General features: G+C 49.6%; 1 protein-coding gene across 1 annotated transcript in view; it reads left to right on the forward strand.

Moving 5' to 3' along the window:
- The window catches only part of LOC123375210 (high mobility group protein HMGI-C-like), a 29530-nt gene extending 12441 nt beyond the window's left edge, over positions 1-17089 (forward strand). The window contains exons 3-5 of the mRNA XM_045025958.1: positions 3346-3393; positions 13383-13473; positions 17004-17089. Of these exons, the coding sequence (XP_044881893.1) occupies positions 3346-3393; positions 13383-13473; positions 17004-17089 (225 nt within the window). The remainder of the gene's footprint in view (positions 1-3345; positions 3394-13382; positions 13474-17003) is intronic.
- Positions 17090-17524: the final 435 nt, after the last annotated feature.

Below are 17524 nucleotides of genomic sequence, written 5' to 3' on the forward strand. Positions count from 1 at the left end.
GCAGCCCACTGCCGTCATCCAAACCCCTATCCAAAGAAGGCACCACTCGCCCCTTCCTGCAAACCCACCCCTTCCTGCAAACCCTCCCCTTCATGCACAACCACTTGCAACCGTCCCCCACCCAGAGACCTATGTAGGAGCAGGAGGATGTCATTCCTCTATGGAACAAGCGGTCTGTACATCAGTGCACACCGTGCCCAGCACAGTATGCGTCCATGTTTCAACACCTGAACAGAAATGCAAAGTAAAACAAAGATTTATTAATAATGAGTGTTACAATTAATTTGCTTTAAAACGTGCTTTGGAAGTGGGGGAAACTTTGAGAACGGGGTATGTAACCGCAGATCGAAATCGACACATACAGACACAGGCCCAGGGTCAGTTTCTCTTGAAAGCAAGTGGAGAGTCATAGGTTACCCTGCTCTCTGAGGAAACTTGCTTTCAAAGCCTCCCGGATACACAGCGCTTCCCGCTGGGATATTCTCTCGGCACGGGTGTCTGGCTGAGCGTAAACTGCAGCCAGGCGATTTGCCTCAACCTCCCATCCGGACAAAAAGGTCTCGCCCTTGCTCTCACAGAGATTGTGTAGCACACAGCAAGCAGCAATAACTACGGGGATATTCTTTTCGCTGATGTCCGAGCGAGTCAGTAAGCTCCGCCATCTCCCCTTGAGACGTCCGAAAGCACACTCCACCACCATTCTGCACTTGCTCAGCCGGTAGTTGAAGAGTTCCTTCTCTCTGTCCAAGGCGCCTGTATAGGGCTTCATGAGCCAGGGCATTAGCGGGTAGGCTGGGTCCCCGAGGATCACTGTAGGCATCTGCACATCCCCAACCGTTATTTTGTGGTCCGGGAAGAAAGTACCTGCCTGAAGGCGTTTAAACAGACCAGAGTTCCTGAACACACGCGCGTCATGAACCTTGCCCGCCCACCCAACGAAGATGTTGGTAAAACGTCCCCTATGGTCTACCAGTGCTTGCAGCACCATTGAAAAGTAGCCCTTTCGGTTAATGTACTCGCTGGCCTGGTGGGCTGGTGCCAGGATAGGGATGTGAGTCCCATCTATAGCCCCACCGCAGTTTGGGAATCCCATCGCGGCGAAGCCATCTATGATGTCCTGGACGTTTCCGAGAGTCACTACCTTTGAGAGAAGTTGCTCAACGATTGCATGGGCTACTTCAATCACAGCAACCCCCACGGTAGATTTGCCCACGCCAAAGTGGTTCACTACTGACCAGTAGCTGTCTGGCGTTGCAAGTTTCCAGAGGGCTATGGCCACTCGCTTCTGCACACTCAGGGCTGCTCGCATCCGGGTGTCCTGGCGCTTCAGGGCAGGGGACAGCAAGTCACAGAGTTCAAGGAAAGTGCCCTTACGCATCCTGAAGTTCCGCAGCCACTGTGATTCATCCCAGACCTGCAGCACTATGCGGTCCCACCAGTCCGTGCTTGTTTCCCGGGCCCAGAATCGCCGTTCCACACCATGAACTTGACCCATTGCCACCATGATCTCCACTGCGCGGCGTACCCTGCTTTGTGAGAGGTCTGCGCCACTCTGTGAATTCCTGTCCTCACCGCGCTGCCGGAGCCTCCTCGCCCGATTTCTCAGCAGCTGACTGTGGAAGAGGTGGACGATAAGGTGCGAGGAGTTGACAACGGCCATAAGTGCAGCGATGATCGCAGCGGGCTCCATGCTCGCAGTGCTGTGGCGTACGCGCTGTAACCGACAAGAGAAGGGCGCGAACAGATTTCCCGCCGGAGCTTTCAGGGAGGGAGGGCGTGATTGACGGTTCAATGACAACAGTTACCCAAAAGCACCCTCGACACATTTTTCCCCCAGGAGGCATTGGGAGCTCTACCCAGCATTCCAATGGGCAGCGGGGACTGCGGGAACTGTGGGATAGCTTCCCACAGTGCACCGCTTCCAAAGTCGACGCCAGCCCTGTTACTGTGGACTCAGAAATTCGAATTAGTGTATTTACTGTGGATACACAAATTCGACTTCATAAGGTCGAATCCACAAATTCGACTTAAGTAGATTCGAAATAGTCTTGTAGTGTAGACAAGGCCCTAGTCATAGTTCTCCTCCTCCTCACCCTACTCCTCCTAGTGGTGGTCCTCCTCCTCATCCTTCTCCTCCTCTTCCACTGTGTCTTTCCTCCTCCTAATGCTTCTCCTCCACCATCATCACCTAATCCCCATCTGGCACTCTCTGCCTCCTAATCATGTTCCCCCTTTCCTCAGTCCACTGCCTCTGCTTCCTCTGCCCAGTCCTTCTCCTCAGGGGCGGCTCTAGGTATTTTGCCGCCCCAAGCACGGCAGGCAGGCTGCCTTCGGTGGCTTGCCTGCGGGAGGTCCCCGGTCCCGCAAATTCGGCGGCAGCCTGTGGGAGGTCCGCCGAAGCTGCAGGACCAGCGGACCCTCTGCAAGCATGCCGCCAAAGGCAGCCTGGCTGCCGCCCTTGCGGCGACCGGCAGAGCGCCCCCCCCACCCCGTGGCTTGCCTCCCCAGGCACGCGCTTGGCGTGCTGGTGCCTGGAGCCGCCCCTGCTTCTCCTAAATCTCCACCTCCTGGTTCCTCCTCCTCCTCCTAGTTGTTTTTGTTTTCATCCCAAACCTACTCCTCCTCTGACATCCTCCAATTCTGCCTGGTTGATATCCTCCTCTAGGCTGTCTCCATCTTCTGCTTCATCTGTTTAGTCATCTCCCAAGTCTTCCTTCCAATAGAGCTCCTCCTTCTAGGTGTCCTAGTCTTAATCCTAGTTTGCCTGCTCCTAATCCACATCTACCTGTCCTTCTCCTCTTTGATGCTTGGCCAGCAACCTCCTCTTCTTCCTCTGCCTCTACCAGGTCATCACCACTCTTTGCCTACTCCTCTTCCTCCTAAGACCCCTCCACCTCCTCCTAGTTGTTATACTCTTAATCATAATCCACAGTCACACAGGAAGACCTTAAAATGAAGCCATCCTGACCAAGTTTAGGCCTGGCCTACACTAAAAGTTAGGGCAACATAGTTACAGTGTTATGGGGTGTAAAAAAATTCTCATATCTGAGCACTGTCACTATGAAAAATTCACACACACACCCAAGTGCCATACTCATGCTGATCTAATGCATGGTGTAGATGCAGCTAGATCAATTGAAGAATGCTTCTGTCGACCCAACTACCATCACTTGGGGAGGTGGGGTTCCTACAATGATGGAGGAAGTTGCTGTAGGAAGCATCTACACCATGGCACTACAATGTTGTAGCTGTGCCATTGTAATGCGGACATGGCTTTAGTGTGTTGATCACAAGTGCAATAAGTTATGAAAGAGGACTAGATCATGTCTTTTGTTTTAACTAAAGGTAGAATCTTCAGCTGAGAAAAGACCAAGAGGGAGACCCCGAAAGTGGGTAAGTACAATGACATCAAAATCCTCTTTTGTTCCCTCTCCTTGAGTTCCTTCTCTCAAAGCCCAGAGGATCCCCATCTTTCTGGTCTGGTCCTCTTCTCAAGATCCTTAGCTGTGCTGATGCTCTTTCAGCCTAGGAAGCCTGGATGCAACCTTCTTTGGGTCTTGAGCACTGATCTGGCCAGATAGGAGAGCAAGATTCTTCCTCCTTCCTTCCTCCCCGCCCACCCCCAGGGCTGAACGTTCTGCAAAAACACTCTCTTATCCAAGAACCTCTGGCAATGTTACATTTAATTCAGGAAGCAACTCTCTTCTACTCCCTAGTCCCAACACTTCAAAAGCAAAGATTCCTGAGCTTCTCAGCAAGAGTGGTGCTTTCCTTGGGAATTCTGATGGAGGGATTCCTAGATCTCAGGTTCATTTCAAAAGGGGAATTTTAGAATTCAAGGAAAAGAGAAGGTCACTGGAGTGAGAAACCTAGAACTCTGACAGCAGAGGGCTCATTAATCTAGCAAACAAAGACATAAAGAGATCCAAGGGCTGGAAGATGAAGCTAGATGCCTTATTTCTAGCCCGAAGGTGTGTCTTTTTAACAGAGAGGGTAATTAGCTGTTGGAACAATTTACCAAGGAATATGGTGAATTCTCTGTCACTTTTAATTCTTTAAGTGAAGATTAGGTGTCTTTGTAAAGAGAATAATCTAGCTCAACCACAAGATATGGGCTAGTTGCCGGAATCTGTAAGTGAAATTTTGTTACCTGTTATGCAGGAGGTCAGACTAGATCAGTGGTCACCAACCGGTCGATCATGATCAACTGGTCGATCCTAGAGTACCTGCCACTTGATCTTGATCTCCGGCAGCACAGTGTGGCTGCCGCTAAGACAGGATCCCTGCCTGCCCTGGGCCCACACTGCTCCCAGAAGCAGCCAGCGCACCCCACGGCCCTGGGGGTGGTGAGGCAGAGATCTCTCTCCGCATGCTGCTCCTGCCTGCAAGCACTAGCCCTGCAGCTCCCATTGGCCATGAATGGGGAGCTATGGCCAATGAGAGCTGCAGGGATGGTTCTTGCAGACAGGAGCAGTGCTCTGAGCCACATGCTCCCCCCTCCACTCCAGGGGCCACAGGGTGTGGCGCCAGGGTAGGCAGGGAGCCTGCCTTAGCCTCACTACACCCACTGCCAACCGGGAATCACCAGAGGTAAGTGCTGCCCGGCAGGAGGCTGCACCCCAACCCCCATTCCTGACCCCCGCTCCCAGAGCCAGGACCCCATGCCCCCTCCTACATCCCAACCCCCTGCCCCAGCCCTGACCCCCCTCCCAGAGCCAGCAGCCTGAACCCTCTCCTGCACCTTAACACTCTGCCCCAGCCCAGAGCCCTCTCCTGCACCCAAGCTCCCTCCCAGAGCTTGCACTTCTCACCCCTTCCTGAACCCCAACCCCCTGCTCCAGGTTCAGCCCAGAGCCCTCTCCCACACTGCAAACCCCTAGGCCCCAGCCCAGAGTGTGCACCCCCTCCCAATCCCCTACCCCAGCCCGGTGAAAGGGAGGGAGGGAGCAAGTGATGGAGAGGAGGGGGATGGAGTGAGTGGGGCGGGGTTTTGGAGAAGGGGTGGGGCTTTCATTGAAAGTGATCTTGGGCGTAAAAAGTTTGGAGACCACTGGACTAGATGATCACAGTGCATCCATCTGGCCTTAAAATCTATGAACTCAGAAGATGATGCCCATGGAATTCCTCCCTTAAGAAAGAAGGCTGTGGGAGATGGGAGTTGGGCCTCAGGGAACCCACAGGCATCAGTGGGAACTTGTGTCAGAAACTAATGCTGCGTTCAATCAGTTCTGCAAGCTTCCCACTCCCAAGCCTTCTGATGGCTTTGACCAGATTGGTCCAAGTTGAGATCCTTCCTGTGACAGATGATCTGATTCATCAATAATATAGACTTATAACCTAGGAAGATAAGGATTAAAATACTCCAGAGGGGAGGATAGAATTAAAATATTCCACCTAAGCCAGACTGAAGTCATGCTCTGATACCTATCCCCAGAACAACGGATAAACCCATGATAAACCTATCAGCCAGATAGGTTCATTGGCTTCTCTCAGAGCAACCAATGAAGGGCTGCACTTGAGGCTTGGAGGGAGGGAATTCCCATGGGGGAAGTGCCACGACTTGGAGGGGTTGCAAGGTGAGATCCCCTAATACAGTACTCCTAGGAGCGAGCACTTGACAAATAGTTGGTGAGGGGGGAAATGTCCTCTGGACACAGCTCAGGGTTGAATCTCCCACAAGGAAGGCCAGAGAAGAGAAATGCTATTTACATATCAAATGGCCTTTTCTTCTCTGGCATCCAGCTGAGAAAAGGCCGCATCTAGTTCAGCTTGTGAGAAGTGTAAATCCAGAGACAATACTCTAAACACTTCTTCTATTTTAATTCCATTTTCTCTCTTTTTACTTTCAATGCCTCTAATTCTAAGGAAATCCACTGTTGCATGGGGGTTTTAAGCAGTCCGGCCCTGAAGGGAACTATCTCTAAGGAGAGTACAGAAGGCGAAAGGAGTTCTGGAGCTTACACTCTCCTCCCAGTCTTGGTCAAGGGCCATGGACAAAGGTGTCCTATCCCAGTGAGTTGTGTGGCCATCAGGCTATGGCAGGCAAACACAAGGGGTGTGGCTGAAGGACCTAGGAGAAGGGAGTTGGTGGTGGTGTTTGGTTTGCAGTGCTAGCAGCATATTGAGTCTGGCTGTGGTAAAAACTCATAAGAAGCAACCATTGGAAAAACAAGAATTATAGAGGAGGAAAAAGAGAAAATCTGTTCTATACTTATTTTCTTTTTGGGTTAAGATTAGGAAAAGGCAGGAGGAGCGGGTGAGCTATGAGATGTTAAAGGAGGAGTAGCAATAGAGCTATGTGGGGAAAGAAAACTACTTTAGCAACTTAAACAATCAACAAAAGTAAGTGTTGTATTCATGGGATCATGACCAGCATGGTCACATGCAGCCAAACAGGGGCTCAAGAACTGCAGAGAATGGAGAAACCTCACAAGGGAGAGCCAGTGCCAGGAGCCAGGTCGGGGCCTGAGGAAGTTGAGGGAGACCAGGGCCACAGCAGGCCAGGAGAAGCTGGAGAATCCAAGGTGGAGGATGAGACCTCAGCGTGGAGCTTGGAGGATGAATGGAATGTCTGCAGTGGCAGGAAGAACCGCAGAGCATCATCTGGGCAGAGTGCCCAGGGCAAATGGGTCTGGGAGTGGAAGAAACACCAGCTGGAGACAAAGACTGCAGCTGCAGGAAAGATAATGTGTTGAGTAGAAATTAAAATGCCAACATAAGAAGGGAGAGCATGACAGACAGCATTATCGTGAAGTGGGCACTGAGTGGTTGCACAGCCAGAGGCTAAGCTATTTGGTAAGTGGAGACAGAAATCACACATCTAATTCCAGACAATGTAGCTCTTGAACTGTTTCCTATACATAAAGAAGGTGGTACCATCTATGTTTTCTAAAGGCTTGTGAATGGAGACGCACACAGAACTGAGTAGCTGCTGTGGATAAGATGTAGTTTCTAGCTCCCTTACTGAATGTTTAATATTAGCAGCATGATCTCAATGGCCAGTGAAGAGTGTTTGAATGACAAGTTTAAAATCACTTTGCTGCAGAAATTTGAAGAGACCTGTGACTCATACAGAAAGAAATTTCAGGGAGCTTGGAAGCAGGGTATTGAGGGTTATTCCCAAGTTGCTGCTCAGCTTGGAGGAGATGGGTATATGGGAGAGGAGACTTCACAACAGAAGAGGCCTTTGGGCTGATGGGAATGGGACAGTTTTATATGCTGTGCTCTCAGGAGTTGAAAGTGTGACTCATGGATCGGAATCCCAAAACGCTGCAGCAGATTAGCCGAGGAGTACATCCACAGTCCTTCTGGGACAGATGAAAGGTCTGGGGGGCAGGTGAGAGGTGATCACTGTAGTGCTTAGGAGTCCTAGTCATGGACCTGGTTCCCCTTTTGCTAGGTGCTGTACAAACACAGTTAGGTAGGAACTTCAGAATGATCTGTGAGCTGCTGAACTTGAAGCTTGGGAAGAGAGAGATTCCCCTGGGGGTTAACCTGGCTGGGGAGGTTGGCAGAAAAAAATGGTTTAGGGGAGGGAGGGAAGGAAAAAAGATGACCTCAAGGTACTTGATAAACAGGGTGGTAGGAAATTCTCTTTCTGGGTCAAGCATGACAGGGGAGGCCAGAGGAGATAATTGCTCTTTAAACACATGGGAGTGCCTTTTCTTCTCTGTAACTGAGCTAAGAAAGCAGCTTATGAGAAGTGTAAATTGAAGGTTGTTAAGCAAAACACTTCTTTTGCTTAAATTCCATTTTCTCTGTTCTTATTCTTACCACTTGTAGTTTTAAGGAGATCTGCTGTCATATGGGTGTTCCAAGCAGTCTGGCCTTGAAGGTAGCAAACTTGAACTTCTAAGAGGTATAGGAGGCAAAAGGGGTCTCAGTCAAGGGGGATAGACAAAGGTGTCCTATTCCAGTGAATTGTGTTACCATCAAGCTACAGTAGGTGTATGCAAAGGGAGAAGCTGCCAGTCCTCGATGAGAGTTGGCAGTGGTGGTTGGTTTATACTCCTGATAAATTTACCCAATGGTCTATAATAATCTGAGTTTGTTCATCTCTAGTTATTGCCGCAAGACCCATCTTTTCTCCCAGGCCAGTAAGGAGATGGGTGAGGCCGGATACTTGTGTGAGCAGAGCTCTGGTGGGGTCTCTGTTGGGATGAGTGCATGAAACATTGTCATCGTGGCAGTGATGCCTCTGTTTATCTGAACAATGAGTTTAGCTGCCTAGGTTGGGTGCACCATTATTATAGAGCTGCAGAAATCTAAGCAAGTAAATATACAGAAAGCTGAGGCTCCCTAAAGAGCATAACTGGGAGATGGGGGTGGGGGGGAATGCTGTGCTACATTCAAAGCACTTACAAGCTGTCAAACACCTGCTGGCATAGTCTGCCCTGTGGTTAAACTGACACTAACATGTAGGAAGGAGATTGGCTCAGCCATGACTCTCAGCCCACTTCGCAACTGTTCAGTGTGCCTGACCTGGGTAGAGACCAGGATCACCCCAGGTGGCATTTGAAGTGCAATGTGTGTGTGGGGGGGGGGGGGGGAGGCAGGGGAGCAGCCAGGCATGAGTGTAAAGGCATGCGGATACCTCCCTGGGGCGCTAAAGAGGAAGTGAAGTGAGGAGAAGTAGGAAAAACTGAGAGAGAACTACTAAGATTTTCCCAACCTGAAATAATTGAGCTAGGCAGAAAAGGCTGTTCCAGCACAGGAAGTATTGTCCAGTGGTTAGGGCACTAGTCTGGGGCTTGATTTCTCTGCTCTGCCACAAACTTCCTGTGTGACTTTGGGTAAGTCAGTCTGTCTCTCTGTGCCTCAGTTTCCCTATCTATACAATGGGGATAACAGCCCTACCCTGCCTTCCAGGGGTGTTATGAGGATAAATATATTAAAGATTGTGAGACACTAAGATACTATGTTAATGAGGACCATATAACTAACTACCTCAGACAGAAAAGGCATCAAAAGGCAGTGAGTATCCAAATACAATTACCGAGGGTTCTTGAACACAAAACCAAGTAAAATAAGAATTGTCCCTATGTGGCATAGCCTTGCACTGTCCTTTCACAGCTAAAACATCCTGTCACATTTTTATATATTACATCCCAAAAAACTACATTAAAAAGTAGAGCTGGTTGGGAATTTTCCATCAATGTTTTTTCATTAGAAATTGCAGTTTTCACAAAATTAATTTTTCCCACAGGAATTTTTTTTTCTATTTCCCATCAGAAAAATCTAAACAAAGTAGATCATTTTGGGTTGGGTTGACCCAAATCAGAACATTTTCAGCTCAAATTGAATCAAAAAGTTTTGTTTCAGAGCAGTTTGATGTTAGTCTGTGTCCACCTGAGCTGATGCAGTGCCTCATGGGAGATGGTAGTTCAGGTGCTTCCTGCCCGTGTTCTTCTCTATGGGCCACACTCCCTGACTAGATTGCATCTCCCATATGCACTATGGTCTCCTCTCTGGGTGAAATCATGTGATGCATCATGGGAGTTAACATAATCATGCATCTGCATCATGAAGATGTGGTCCTGCCAGGGAGCACCAGCCCACAGAGGAGAATAGGGGGACCTTGAATTGAAACTTCTATTAGACACCATAGTGGCTTCTGCAGGCACAGATTAATGTTGAACCAGGCTCAAACAAAACATTTCAATGGGCTCAACAAACCAAAATGAAAGAGTTTGATTCAGCAATGTTGAAATGAAAGGTTTTGAATCAACTTTTTTTTGTTGCACTTACTGTTCTGTGAAAAATATTGATATTTCACTTTTCTGTCCCAATTCAGGCCGAAACCAAATTTCACAGTATCGCCATTTCCACAGGACAGAAATTCTGATTTTAACCAGCTCTAGCTAAAAGAACATTAAAGCTGCAAAGTCAAACACTCAAAAATTAGGAATGCCAGCATTAAGGATGCCTGTGCAACTATAATTTCGTTCCTTTGTGCCGATGCATTATGACACAGTCTTCAATTATATGATCCTACACTCTTTTTTTTCTACAGGACCCCTGCCTCATCAATGCCTATGATGAGGCTGGGTGGAATAGAGCGGGTATTTAACAGAACACAGCAACATTACACAAGAGTTTTAGGAGAGGAGAAAATTAAAGACATTTTATGCATATGAAATTACAAGGGCAATCCGGGGAGGTAAACTATAATTTCCCAAGATGGAATTTGTGGCTTACACCACTGCTCTTGAAAAAAGTGCCATAGGATGTTTAATGACCACAATTGGCCAGGACCTCAATTTTACATCCTATCCTGCAGTGCAGCACTCCCTGGTACCAGACGGGGCCACTGGCTTAGTATTGACAGAAATCCTTACTGAGCCACCAATACTCCTTCCTGCATCTTCTGTTTCTTCCTTGGAGGTCACCTTTCCACGTACTGTTCTGGCCCAAATCTATCTTAGCTTATGAAAACAGATTAAATTACAGCCCAGATGGGTAAAGCGTGACGCTTTTTGGTGTTTAACATACACCTGTAAAACACTAATTGGATTCCAGGAGCTGGGGTTAGACTGATGTTTGGACCTAAGCCCCTGACATAGTGGTATCTAGGAGCCCTCTTTCCATGAAGCATCCTTAGTAGTTAGAGTACCCTGGTGCACAGAAGAACCAGCAAGGGAGGAAACTAGAGCACAGGTGCAAGTCAACCAATTCATAAGAGAATGTTACAGGGTGACCTGATCACTCCATAAGTACCTACATGGGGAACAAATATTTGATAATGGGCTCTATAATCTATAAAGGTATAACATAATCCAATGGTGGAAACTGAAGCTAGAAATAAGGTATAAATTTTTAAGTGAGGGTAATTGGAACAATGTGCCAAATGTCATGGTGGATTCTCCATTACTGACAATTTTTAAATCAAGATTGGATGCTAAAAAAAAAAAATGTTCTAGTTCAAAAGGGATTATTTTGGGGAAGCTCTGTGGCCTATGTTGTTCAGAAGGTCAAAGTAGATCAGAGGTAGGCAACGTATGGCCCACGGGCTGCATCCAGCCTGTCAGACATTTTAATCTGGCTCTCAAGCTCCTGCCAGGGAGCAGGGTCAGGGGCTTGCCCCGCTCTGCATGTGCCATGGCTCCATGCGGCTCCCGGAAGCAGCAGCATGTCCCCACTCAGGCTCCTAAGCGTAGGGGCAGCCAGGGGGCTCCGCATACTTCCTCCACCACAAGCACCAGCTCTGCCACTCCCATTGGCCATGGTTCTCTGTCAATGGGAGCTGCAGGGGTGGCACCCACAGACTGGGCAGCATGCAGAGCTGCCTGGCCATGCCTCTGCATAGGAGCCGGAGAAGAGACATACCACTGCGTCCTGTAAACGCCACCTGGGGCCTGCACCTCTGACCCCCTCCCATGCCCCAACCCCTGCCCCAGCCCTGATTCCCCCCTCACCCTCTGAACCCTTTGATCCCAGCCCAGAGCACCCTCCTGCACCTCAAACCCCTCATCCCCAGCTCCACCCCGGAACCTGCACTCCCAGCCGGAGCCCTCACCCCCCCCACCCCAGACACCAACCCCATCCTGGAGCCCCCTCCTGCACTCTGAACCCCTCAGCCCCAGTCCAGAGCTCCCTCCCCTGCCCCCTAACTCCCTGCCCCAGCCCAGAGCCCCCTCCTGCACCATGACCCCTCATTTCTGGCCCCACCCTGGAACCCACACCCCCAGCCCAGAGCCTGTACCCTCTCCCACACTCCAACCCCCTGCCTCATCCTGGAGCCCCCTCCCATACTCTGAACCCCTCTGCTCCGCCCCCCAGCCTGCAGCCCCCTCCTGGATCCCAAACCCTCATAGTTGGCCCTACCCCAGAGCCTGGACCTCCAGCCAGAGCCCTCACAACCCCCCACCCCAATCCAGAGCCCCCTCCCGCACGCTGAACTCCTCATTTCTGGCCCCATCCCATAGCCCACACCCCCAGCCAGAGCCCTCACCCCCTCCTACATCCCAACCCCCAATTTCATGAGCATTCATGGCCCGCCATACAATGTCCATACCCAGATGTGGCCCTCAAGTCAAAAAAAGTTTGCCCACCTCTGGACTAGATGATCACAATGGTCCTTCTGGCCTTGGAATCTAAGCATACCGATGGTGAAATCTGACAAGTGGCTTGTGTCCCATTGTGATGCCATCCTTTATTCCTCCTTGATGCTTTTATAACACAATGAGGATAGTAGACCAATGGGTTTATCTTGAGTTTCAGGACCTATGGCAAATTGATATGAGTATCAAACTTTTTGTATATCCAGCACACTGGTGCACATAAGAGCCTCTTTATTTTCCATCTGCAAATGGGTTAAATGGGCTAGAAATCAGATGAGAGCAGAGCCGAATGGCTACCCGTTTCATAGACTGCAATCAATTTCTATTTTTGATATTCCACAGGCAGACTATGGGATTTCCTAGTTAAATTGACAGGTTGCTGTCTTGTGCACCTACATCATAGGAGAGAGTATTCCCCATTAAGCCAAGATTGCCAGGGCCACCCAGAGGATTCTGGGGGCCTGGGGTCTTCGGCAGCGGGGGGCCCCCGCTTCGGCAGTAATTTGGCGGCGGGGGGCCCTTCCGTTCCGGGACCTGCCGCCGAAGTGCCCCGAACACCCGCGGCGGGGGCCTCCCGCCACCGAATTGCCGCCAAAGCGAGACCCGCTGCTGAAGTGCAGCCGGGTCTTCGGCGGTAATTCAGTGGCCGGGGGCCCCCGCCGTGGGTCTTCGGGGCACTTCGGCAGGTCCCGGAACGGAAGGGCCCCCCGCCGCCAAATTACCGCCGAAGACCCGGCTGCACTTCGGCGGCGGGTCCTGCTTCGGTGGTAATTCACCGGCGGGGGGTCCTTCCGCTGGAGTGGAAGGACCCCCCGCCGGCGAAGACTGGAGCGGAAGAAGCTCCGGGGGCCCGGGCCCCGCGAGAGTTTTCCGGGGCCCCCAGAGCGAGTGAAGGACCCCACTCCAGGGCCCCCGAAAAACTCTCATGGGGGCCCCTGTGGGGCCCGGGACAAATTGCCCCTCTTGCCCCCCCGGGCGGCCCTGAAGATTGCACAGGCTGCGGGGCTGCCTCCCTCACAAATATCATAATAACTGAACGCCTTCAACAACTATTTCCACACTCTCACACATCACATACGCATACACCACAGGAACACATCCGAACACCACACACAATACACATTGAGCACATGCGCACATACAGCCAACATGAGCACAGGCTGAGAAGATGGGCCTGTCCTCACTCCTGCACAGCTAATCGTTTAAAAGGCACTAATTAAAGATTTTTTTTGTTCGGATCTAATTTGCTTGGTTGGGTTGATTTGTATTTTATCTTCTCTGACATGATTTCTGTGTTCGTTGGTGTTTTTTTTTTCTTTACAGCCTCAGCTACTGATCCAGGAGAAAGAAATCCAGGAAGGATATCTCCAAGAGAGCAGTGACCTGAATTCTATGTCACCACCTGCCACAGGAGGTTTGGGATTAGATAAACAGAATTACATAGGGTTAAAATATACAGCCATCCTTACAGTAAACCATGCATATATCCCAGCATCTATAACACCAAATGCTAGGACTATGCTGGATCTTAGAAAATAAGCAGTGTTGGGTGTGTCAGTACTTGAATGTGAGACCTCCAAGGAACACTGCATCATATAGGGTTAGCAAGCCAGTATGACACTTCCCTCTGTATCAGTACTGAATATTCCAGGATGCTGTTACAGACAGAGAGAGGAAGCATTGTACTTCTGGTTTTCCAACAAGTTATGAGACTGAGGTTCTGGCCACTTTGGATGTACTTAAGATCAATCAGAAATTATGGGCTTGATCCATGAATCACTGGATAAAATTCTCTCAGCTGTGTTATGCAAGAAGTCAGACTAGATTAAGTCCCTTCTGGCTTTAAAAATAGGAGTGAAGGCTCCTCTGCTCTTTTCAGGAGAGTGTGGAAGTTGTTATTGTCATGGATAAATTCCATTCTGGATAATTCCATGCTGCCTCCAATACACTATTCCTCTCCTCTTCTAGTACTAAGCTCTAGGTTAGTATTGTGTACTGTTAAACGATTGCTGGGATTTCACCAGAGATGCTAACGTTTTAGTGGTGGATGAAATGACAACAGCATATAGTGTGTATATCTGATTGTAAAGTGCTTTGAGATTCTCCAGGATGAATGGTGCTAGGTAAAAGTAATACCACTGTCATAAAAAACTAGAGATGGGCAACAGCTAAAACCCTGGTTCTGAATACACCAGACCCTTGGAAAAGTTTGAATCCAGATTTGACCTTTGCAGCTTGAGCCCATGTCTCTCACAGAGACTTGTGCAGAATGAAGTTTGCAGGAAGCTGGTCCTTTAATGCTTTCCCTTGAGTGGATAGGGAAAGGGAACCAGCAAGAGGTAGTAGTTGTCATTAACACTGACATGCGGTCAGCACAGCTGCACACTCATCCCTTTACCGTTGGTGGCGTTTAACCTGGCGTGCAAATCAAGCTAACTGACATCAGGGAGCCAAACCCAATCTTGGTTTCTTAGAAAGTCCCTGGAGATGCCACATGATGAATGCCAAGTTTGTTAACCTCAGTTGTTTGATTCGGTTTCCTCTTTGACTCCTGCTCCCATATCACTTCCTGCCACTAAGTTGCATGATGACATCAGCGCAGCCACAGGCTTATAAGTGATGACCTCACTTCCTGCCCAATTCTCTGTCTTATTTCTGCTTTTCGTAGAGCTGTTAGCATCACCAAAAACCGCACCCTAGATGGGTACTTTCCTCTTCCTTTCAACTTGAGCAGGACTGAGGGCAGTGGCATGTGGAATGCATTTCCCTCCTGTTACACAGACAGGCAGGCACAGATGGGTTAGGATAAGCAGATGCTGCAGTGAGTGTGAGATGGCAATGTAGCACGTGGTACTGTAACACAGCCAGCTAGTTACTTCTGTACTTTCTGCTACAGAGATGGGGATGCTTTCTTCTAGTGTGTGTGTTTCACTTCCTGGAGGTGCAGAGATTTGTAGCACTGGAGACAGGAAAGCTGCTGGGTCCTGGAGTGAAGTGTGGAAGGTAATACAAAAGCACACATAGTATGAAATCTAATACTCCTCCTCTCTGGAGTAATTCATAACAATTTTAATTCAAACAATAGCCTGAAAATGAATCTGGGATGCAGTCTTGTATGTGGAACCTATAAGCTGGTGATTGGAAAAGAGTCATTGGCTCTGCCTTGCTGGAGACTTTATAGATTCTAGATTCATTCAGGAGTGTGATGCAGCTATAGCTGCTTCCAAACCATTAGTTTCTGAATGTGAGCCAGTTCCACACACCTGCAACTAACTTAAAAACTGGGTGCTGTGCTGCTGACAGGATTTGCACTCTCCACACAGAGTGTGACAGCTCTAGGGCAGCTCTGCGCTCTGTGATTTGCCACAGAAAAGATTACAGTTACCTAGATGTCTATTGTCTTTACTGGGCTTTTGCAGGATGGGACTGAGATGCTGTGATAGGAATGAGTCAGGAAGCTTGCACCTTCTAGGAACTGCCCTATGCACAGCTCTAACTGGGGCTGATGGTCCCTTGTGTCGTGATCACTGTATTAATACACAAATTAAAAAAAACAAATCTGGAAATATCCAAATGGATGTAGTCTGACCTGACTCCTTGCTGGCCTCCTTTATGAGAGCTTGGAGGAGGGAGAGGGAAGTGGAGGGGGAGAATCAGAGAGGAGGGGCTCCTGCAAAAGTGCTGTGGACGAGGCAGTGGCGAAGAGTTGGGAGAACTGTTCCAGAAATAGCAGTTTGTTTCCTGGGCCCTGTGCAGCCTGAACCCCTTCTTTCTGTGATATTTCCAGGGCGCTGATTCAGGGGTTTCCTAACAGTTCGTAGACTTTGCTTTGCATAGATTTCATTACTTTTCAGTTGCCTATTTCCTGTGATGACACCAACTGCAGCTCAACCACTGAAGTTTCCCTAGTTGCCCAGGCTGGGTGTTTCTGCCACACCCCTCATGACAGAGTGCTGCTGCCAATGCATGATTAATGAGCTTGACATCACCTACTTCCCCAGAACCACAGAGGAAGCCTTGACTTTTTTTTTATTATTATTATTATTTCAATAATAAATCATTCTTTCTAGTGAAACATAGGGGAGCAAGAGAAACCCCCAATGCCGCAATCAGTGCTACCAGAAGCAGGAGGGAAATTTGTATTTTGTTTCCGCCTTGCCCTTCTTCCACCATTCACCTCCTCCCTTCAGTCTGGCTGGTGGTATGAGAGTTCAGCCCACTGGCAAACTGCTGGGCCATTCCTTTCCCAGGACCAAGCCCAATAGTCATTCCAGCTTTCCCTGAAGTAGGGAGCCAGGTGCAGATCGGGGGAGCTCCCTAATCATGCAGGAGATCAGACCAGATAACACCAGACAGAAAACTTCACCCCGGGACTCCTGCATCCAGCCCATAACCTCTGACCTTTCTGAGCACACATTCAAGTAACCACTGCAAGGTTCAGATGTTTATGTGGACCCTGGGCCTTATCCGCTACCCACTGCAGTCACTAAACGTGCTGACATTGACTTCACTGAGCTGGGGATCGAGCCCTTTATGAGTTCCCCTCAACCCACTGCCTCACAATCCTCCATTCACTTGCTTACTCCTCCTTTTCCTTCCTCCCCTCCTCCTCAGCAACCTCAAACAGCTGTGCGACTCCCACTCCATACTCCCCCTACACCCTCCCAGTCCTTCCAATTTCTCCTGCTGTCCCTCCAGTGAAAGCCTGGCACAGGCCACTGAAACCACTCCTGAGCATTGCTGCCCAGGTGCACCTAACTACTGTAGTTCAGGTCTTTGTGCCTTGGGGATTTGGAAGGAGCCCCTCAAGGCTGCATGATGCTCAGGTCCACCCCTATCACACATGGTGCTCGGAAATCTTTAACCTAGTACTGTCGCTGTAACGGGGAGGTGTGTGGGACTTCAGAGCTCTAACACCCTTTTTCTCATGCTATCTCCCTTTAGGCGCTCCTGGAAAAGATTCTCATAGGACAGGCAGGACTACAGGCCTCAGGAGATCTCTGAGCACCGCCCCCGCTGCACCACAGTAGCACCCTGCCTGCTGATGTCGTACTGAAGCCACAAGGATTAGGAAAACAAACCAACCAACCAACCAATCTTAATTTCACAGTTAAAATTCTCCCCCCACCATAACTTTAGCAAAGCCAGAGTCCCTGCTGCCCTCCTGCTCACCCCAGACAGCAATCTCCAGCATGACAGCCAGAAAACTGTATTACAGGGGTGGCTAACTCGAGCCTGAGAAGGACCCAGAATTTACCAATGTACATTGCCAAAGAGCCACAGTAATACATCAGTAACCCCTCATCAGCTCCCTGCCCCCTGCTCCCAGTGCCTCCCGCCCACTGGCAGCCCCGCCAATCAGCACCTCCCCCTCCCTCCCGATCAGCTGTTTCATGGCATGCAAGAGGCTGGGGGGGGGAGGAGGATCAAGGGCATGGCAGGCTCAGGGGAGGGGACTGGAAGGG

The sequence above is a fragment of the Mauremys mutica genome, chromosome 7, assembly GCF_020497125.1.
Source record: "Mauremys mutica isolate MM-2020 ecotype Southern chromosome 7, ASM2049712v1, whole genome shotgun sequence".
In the NCBI taxonomy this organism is placed as follows: domain Eukaryota; kingdom Metazoa; phylum Chordata; order Testudines; family Geoemydidae; genus Mauremys; species Mauremys mutica.